The following is a 7,737-nucleotide window of genomic DNA, read 5'->3' on the forward strand; positions in this document are numbered from 1 at the left end:
GCTGTCGGATCCCCTGGGACTGGAGTTACAGATGGTTGTTAGCTGCCATGTGGGTGCTAGGAATCAAACCCAGGTCCCTGCAAGAGCAGTCAGTGCTTTCTGAACCACCGAGCCATCTCTCCAGTCCAGGCTATGATGTAGTAATTTCAAGGTCAGCCCAGGCTACCTTGTCTCCAGAAAAAAAAAATTAAGGGTCTGAGGAAGCAACTTGGTACAGTGCTTGCTACACAACCATGAGGCCCTTCACTTGGCTCCTCAGCATCCACATAAAAAGCCAGGCGTGGAGGCATGCACCTGAATTCCTAGTGCTAGGGAGGGGAAGACAGGAGGGTCCCTGGGGCTTGCTGGCCAGCTGGCCTAGCCAAATCGGTAAGCTCCAGGTTCAGTGAGAGGCTGTCTCAAAAAATAAGATAGGAAACTGGAGAGATGGCTCCGGGGTTAAGGGTACTTGCTGTTCTTCCAGAGGACCTGAGTTCAGTTCCCAGCATCCACAGCTGACAGCTCACACCACCTGTAACTCCAGCTCCAGGGAAATCTGACACAATCTTCTGGTCTCCACAGGTACCCACACACGTGGCATATACACACATACACAGAAATAAAAATTAGTTTACAAAATAAGATTGAAAATTGGAGAGCAATTGAGGACACCTGGCATTGACCTCTGGCTTCTACATGCATATGTACACATGTGCATGAACACATACCATATACAAAAAAGATATCTAAACCTGTGGGCATATATACACATGTGTGCACATACACATACACACACAGGCTGCCTGTAGCTACCAGATGAGTGGAGCACTCTGAAAGGCAAGTTTCCCTGTCCATGTGGTCCAAGCAGTATCTGAAGGCTAGTGAGGGTGTGCTGGGTGGTAAAGGGCAGGGAGGTTTTCATGTTGAGGGCGAGGATGGACAAGTTGTGCTGTGCTGAATCACTTCCCTGACTTTGCCCACTGTTTTGAGTACAGACTCTTTTTTCCCCTGCCCTTATCTGTTCTTACAAGGTCTTCTGACAAGAACTCAATCTGAGGCCCTCTCCTCACGGATTTTCTTGTTGCATCTGTTGTACAGAACCTGGTGGAATTGCTGCAGCTTCCTGGCTTAGAAGAGGACAGAGCCTTCCAGAAAGAGATAGGCCTCAAGACCCTTGTGTTCAAAGCTTACAGGTAACATGCTTCGGGGTGGTCAGGGCTCTCCTCTACATCCCAGCACTAAGCTTTGTGGCATGTACTACGCTGTGCAACATGTAGTCATTGGCATTTGACTGTATGGCTGCCTTGCTGTGAGCAGAGAATGCCCAGCCCAGTGTGTTTACAGAAAATCATTACCAAAGATGGCAGCCAGCAGTCTCCAGAGTGCTTCTCTACACTGAAAAGGCTGGAGGTTACACTTAGTTTCCTTCTCTTTCTTCTCTCCCAGTGAAAAAGAAGCAAGCATTGGAAAGGGTGTTAATTAACTCAAACAGGCAGTGCAGGGAGCTGAACTGGAATAAAGCTGAATGTCTCGATTTCCTAAATGAGTCCTGGTGTGGCACGCTTGGAAATGGACTGTAAGGGAGGGCAGGAGTCAGACACATTGGCAGGGGAGAGCCACATGCATCCTCATCTTTTTCTGGCCCTCCTGCCCCACGCTCTTGGGCGCCCCAGGGTACCCTTTGTTTGTGTGGTTCCTTCTGTTCCAGCGAGGGCAGGACTTGGGTTCCGTTGAGCCCAGTAGAATTTGGGTGTGTTTTTTGAAAAAGAGATGATCAGCTGGGCATGGTGGCATGTGCCTTTAATCCCAGCACTTGGGAGGCAGAGGCAGGCAGATCTCTGTGACTTCAAGGCCAGCCTGGTCTACATAGTGAGTTCCAGGCCAGCTGGGGATACAGGGAGACCCTGTCTCAAAAAGACAGAAAAAAAAGATGGTGATCAGAGATGGATGGTTGTGGCTTAGACATGTAGACGGTGGTGACTAGGATTATGCTTGAGCCGATCGGCATTCCCGCTCTTGCCTGCCTCTGGCTGCCACCATCCTCAGGAGCTGCCTCCTCTGCACTTAGCCAGTAAGTAAAAGATGGGGCTTGTGCTGGATCTGCATAGCCACCTGGGATTGCTGGAAAGAACGTGCAAGTTGGCCTAGCACTAGCAAACTTAAACATTGCTGATTGTGTGTTGGGCCAGTGGGTCGGGGAAGGGGAGGGGCTTCCAGGCAGTAATCCTGAGGTTTGAATCCTGTTTCCAAATTTAAAATTAAGCCTAACTACCAGGAAAGCCTTGGCATTAGGCGAACTGCTTTCGAATGCTGTGGCTCCTTTCCCCATCAGGTGTTTCTTCATTGCTCAGTCTTACGTGCTGGTGAAGAAGTGGAGTGAAGCCCTTGTCCTATATGACAGAGTCCTGAAGTACGCCAGTGAAGCTAGTTCCGATGGGGGAGCCTTCACGAACAGCCTGAAGGTGAGCTGGTGGCCTCCTTCTTTCTAAGTCCTAGTAAGGCGGTGCAGAGCTGTGAGGGCACAGCAGCTGGGCAGCTCCTCGGACTATCCTCCCATCGTGCTTGAGTGACAGGCTGTGGAGTTTACCCTGCTCTAGATCTGGAGAGGATTTAGGTGATAGAAGCCATTTCATCCAGGTGTGGTGGAACACACCTGTGATCTTCACGCTGCAGAGGTTAAGGCTAGAAGGAGGATCAGGAGTTTGAGACCAGCCTAGGTTGTATTTAGAGCCAGCCTTGGCTACATAGCAAAAGCCTGTCTCCAGAAATATATAAGAAAAATAAAACCAAAAAACCATTTTTTTCTAGTTAAAAAGAAACAAACCTGGGCTGAAGAGACAGCTCAGTGATTAAGAACACTTGCTATTCTTGCAGGACCGGAGTTTGGTTCCCAGAACTCGGGTCAGTTCACAGACACCTGAAACTCCAGCTCCAAGGGATCCAATACCATCTTCTGGCCTGGACATGTGCCCATAGGTACATGCATGTATGAACATATAGACACACACATAAATAAAAATTAAGGGGCTGGAGAGATGGCTCAGCGGTTAAGAACACTGGTTGTTCTTCCAGAAGACCTGGGTTCGAATTCCAGCACCCACATAGCAGCTAACAACTGTCCGTAACTCCAGTCCCAGGGGATCTGACAGCTTCTTCTGTCCCCCGCAGGCATTGCACGACACGGGTGCACTTACCTACACACATACACATAAAATAAAAATAATAAATAAAATATGAAAAAAAAATAGAAAGAAACCTAAAGTGTTGTTCTCAGATTCACTATTCATTAGGATCACCTGTCAAATTTTTTAAAAGCTGGATGTCTCCCCATCAGGGGGTCTGGCTCTGACTGGTATGGAATCTGGAATCACAGTGGGATTTTTCAAAGCCCTCCAGTGGTTCTGATGTGCATCCAGGCCCAGCAGCTTGTTCAAACTGTAGGTTTCAGCAGGGTACACACACAGCACTCAGGAGGAGGCAGGAGGATCTCGAGTACCAGGCCAGCCTGGTCTGTATAATGAGTTCTAGGCCAGCCCAGGCTACACAGAGAGCCCTTAAGTGAAAAATAAGTAGCACCTGAGTAGGTGGAGAGCTCCATGTTTGTTCTGGAAGTAGAACTAGTTTAGAAAACAAATGGAGGCTTCCTGGCAAGGTCCCAGGCTAGCAGAGAGCTACTGCCGTGGTACATTCAGTATACCATGCCCTGGGAGAGAGAGAACCTGGTTTTGGCCTCCAGGGAGTATCTAACTTTTGTCACACAGGAGCCCATCTGTGAAAACAGCTGTGGCAGAGGGCTGAGCCTAGCGTGCACAAGGCCCAATCCTCAGCACTGCATGGAAGAAAAGTCAGAGTGGCCAGTGGTGTAGGGAGAGGGATAGGAAGTGTGAGTGGTATGTATCCAATCAGCACAGTGGCGCGTCATTTTGGTTCTCAGTAACCAATAGGGATAATTCATCTTGGGAGAAAATATGGTACTTTGTAAATCCTTGTGTGGCCTCATAGGCTGAATGGTTTTGAGGAGATTGTGTCAGAACACGAGCAGGAGAGAGTCCGAGGTGTTCAGAGCTTGTCATATCATCCCGGTTATGCCAAGGGGAGAGATTGGGGCCAAGAGAAAGGCATTGCTCCAGCAGAAGCAGTGGGGCAGGTTGGGCAAAGTACTACAACTTGAATCCCAGCACCTGGGAGGCCAAGGCAGGAGAATCACCATGGGTTCAAGGCTGGCCCAGGCACCTCAGTGACCCTGTCTCTAAAGAAGAAAAATGGGAACACGCCTTTAATCCCAGCACCCGGGAGGCAGAGGCAGGTGGATCTCTGAGTTCAAGGCCAGCCTGGTCTACATAATGAGTTCCTGGACAGCTGGGGCTACAGGGAGACCGTCTCAAAAAGACTAAAAGAAAAAAAAAAGTTAAGAGCACTGGCTGCTCTTGCAGAGGACCTGGGTTTGATTCCCAGCACCCACGTGACAGCTAACAACCCTCAGTAACTCCAGTTCCAGGGGATCTGACACCACCTTCTGCCCTCTGGGCATTGCATGGCACGGGTGCACTTACACATATGCAGACAATATACACATAAGATAAAAGTAATAAATAAAATATTTGAAAGAAAAATGACAGTAGCCATGGGATGTGGTAGTTGATGACTGTGATCTGCCCCATCCACCCTGCTCCCTGTGGTGTGGCTGACCAGCCTATAACCTGCCATGCTTCAAGACTCTTGCCTGTCAGTGGAAGTACAGACTGCCTACCTGAGCTGCTGGCAGAACTTGAACTGCAATTGTGTGCACTCCAGGTGTCTGGCAAGGGGGCCTGTAGCGCTTCATGTGTGTGAACATGCTTTGCTCTGTCGGGTATTGTTACAAAAGTTGTGGTGGCATCCCAGTACTTCGGAGTGTGAGTTCAAGGCCAGCCTGGTCTGTGTAGTAGGTTCTAGGCCAGCTGCAGCTACAAGGAGACCCTGTCCCCCCACCCCAAAAAAAAAAAGTCACAGCAGCGTTTTGTCTTTGAGATAGTCTCATGTAGCCCAGGCTGGCCTAAAACTTACTGTAGCTGAAACTGGGTCCACTCCGCTCCATTCTGCCTGGTCTGGCCTGGAGCATAAGCATGTGTTCTCTGTCACTGCAGGACCTACCTGATGTGCAAGAACTCATCACCCAAGTTCGGTCAGAGAAGTGCTCGCTGCAAGCTGCAGCCATCCTGGGTGAGCCAGCTTCCTGTCTTGACTCTTTCTGCCACTTCCTACACTGTTTTACATTTGAAAAGTGTTGTTTGGCTTAGTCGCTAAGGATTGCTTGTTTTCCTAGCCTCAATGGCTGCCACACTGGGCACTGAACTGTGTAGAGGGTTCTGGAGAAAGGCTGTCACACCATCCCTTCTCCCGCTAGCGTCTTCCAAATCCTGACAGCTCCTGGGGGTTGACCACAATGGTTCTGGGATTTATTACTGTTTATGCCACTTCTCCACCCAGTTGGGAGAGGGCCCACCTCACTCTGCATGTACCGACAAGCTTAGGATTTAGAGCCAAGTGCCTACCATGCTGGTGAAAGGTCCTATTGTGAGTATAATGTGCAGGCTCCCTGTTCTTACTGAATTCCTGTGGAACTTTCAGATACAAACGACTCCCATCAAGCAGACACCTCCTCCCAAGTCAAGGACAATAAGGTAAGATGGTGTGGCTTTGAGGAATAGGGGAGCACTGGCCCTTGGTTTCTGGGGAACCCCCTGCTTCCTCTCTTTACCTGCCCAAACGTTGGCAACCTACCCCCATGGCTTATTAGTTGTCTAGCTCACCTAGGGAAGACATGGAGGAAGTTCTAACCCCCAGTGTCAGTAATTGAACTCTTAAGTCAGGAACGCAAGTATACATGGAAATTTGGGGGACTGCAGGAAACAATGCAAGTTGGATGTCCAGCACAGGGCATGTCCCACTGTGGGCCTTCTGTTTTGATGTTTTGATCTGTCTTCCAGCCTCTGGTTGAACGGTTTGAGACCTTCTGTCTGGACCCTTCCCTCGTCACCAAGCAAGCCAACCTTGTGCACTTCCCACCAGGATTCCAGCCCATCCCTTGCAAGCCTTTGTTCTTTGACCTGGCCCTCAACCACGTGGCCTTCCCTCCCCTTGAGGACAAGTTGGAACAGAAGACCAAGAGTGGCCTCACAGGGTACATCAAGGGCATCTTCGGATTCAGGAGCTAACCAGGCTCTTCCTCGGGGGCAGGGGAGATTCTGACTTACTCTGTATTGTGAGACAGGCCCAGCACGTTTCATGGCATTAAATCCAGGTCTGCAATGGCCCTGGGGCAGAGCTCAGCACCCTCAGCCCTGGTCCCTACATCTTGTGTGTTTGTGACTTACATTCATAACTTGTCTTCTGGGCCCTGAGTTGGGGTCTCTGTCTCCTGTACCTCCTGGGGTCTGCTGCTGTCCTGGCCCCTGTGAACTGTGGCTGATTACCTCTGGTCAATACATGTTGAGGTTCCACCCCAGGCTTGAGGGGGTCTTGGAATGTTTGTTATGTCTCCTCAGCCCCAGGATTTGCAATGAACTCCTTGCTGTGAGCGTTCAGACTCCCTTGACGTTTGTCCATGACGGAGATGTTGGCAGTGTCACCCAGAGTTATGGTCAGCCTCATCCCCTTCACCTCCAAGAACGTTGAGTTTCAGAACAAGCAGAGAGCTCTATTTTTAGAACTATGTTACACTCGGTAAATGATGAAACCAAATCTTATATTAAAAGGCAAAGATGATGGAGATTGTGCCCATTTTTTACATGTCCTCCCTCACATCCAGCCTAGTTCTCCCCAGGAACCTGGTTGAATGAGTACGAGGGCAAGTGCATCCTGCCTTCCTGGCAGCGAGGTGTGGTTGGTGCCAGGCATGGATGTGTTAGAGGCATTGTTTTTAAAGGGCCCCCAATCTGTGAGGTCAGATGTTACCACGTTTGGATCAACTTCCTTCCTTACCCTGTTGCTTTTTTCCTTAGACATACTTTTTAAAAATTTCTGTTACGGTATCAGCAATAGACATCACAAAAGCAATGTAAGAATAAACATGACATCAATTCTGATACTGCTGAGTCCCTTTGCAAAGCCAAGTTCCTCTGGGAAGTTCCGCCCGGAATGGAATGTCTCCCCTGTGGCTCAGACATGGAGCTGGGTGGAGAGAAGGGCAGGCTGGGGTCTGAAAACAAGTGTTCCCTGAAGGTAGAGTCCCACTGTGCACACCAAGGGGTGGAAGGATCCAGAAAAGTGCCACGGGAGACATGCTGGGCTTCTTGTGATAAATGGCCATCACAAGGACTGGAGACAGGCAGAGGTAGGCTCTCCCGGGGAATCGCTTAGGGGTCAAGGACCCTGGAATCTGACTTTCATTATTATTTTGATGTACTAGGAATCAAATCTTTTTTTTGAGACGGGGTCTCCCTGTAGCCCCAGCTGTCCTGGAACTCACTATGTAGACCAGGCTGGACTTGAACTCACAGAGATCCGCCTGCCTCTGCCTCCCGAGTGCTGGGATTAAAGGCGTGAGCCACCACGCCCAGCCCCTGAGAATCAAATTCTTTGTTTCAGTGTTTCGCCATCTATACAAGGTGTAAGGCTTTCCATCCTTCCTCCTTTTCTCCCTCTGTAGACGGCACAATGGCTGACTATGGGTTGATTTTAGGAATTAGTCCTGAAGGCTCCGGTCAGTGTCCCAGGTGGGCTAAAGGACTGCTGGTTATTTTGTTTTCTTTTTTTGGCATCGGTGATGGAATCCAG

The 7,737-nt window shown here is 49.6% G+C and overlaps 1 protein-coding gene across 1 annotated transcript in view; it reads left to right on the plus strand.

Annotated features, from left to right (window-relative positions):
• The window catches only part of Srp68 (signal recognition particle 68), a 41,568-nt gene extending 34,522 nt beyond the window's left edge, over positions 1-7,046 (plus strand). Inside the window, exons 12-16 of the mRNA XM_008831356.2 lie at positions 1,078-1,172; positions 2,312-2,441; positions 5,106-5,181; positions 5,590-5,642; positions 5,949-7,046. Coding sequence (XP_008829578.1) covers positions 1,078-1,172; positions 2,312-2,441; positions 5,106-5,181; positions 5,590-5,642; positions 5,949-6,176 — 582 coding nt within the window. The 3' untranslated portion in view covers positions 6,177-7,046. The remainder of the gene's footprint in view (positions 1-1,077; positions 1,173-2,311; positions 2,442-5,105; positions 5,182-5,589; positions 5,643-5,948) is intronic.
• Positions 7,047-7,737: the final 691 nt, after the last annotated feature.

The sequence above is a fragment of the Nannospalax galili genome, unplaced genomic scaffold (assembly GCF_000622305.1).
Source record: "Nannospalax galili isolate Female #2095 unplaced genomic scaffold, S.galili_v1.0 scaffold634, whole genome shotgun sequence".
Lineage (NCBI taxonomy): Eukaryota > Metazoa > Chordata > Mammalia > Rodentia > Spalacidae > Nannospalax > Nannospalax galili.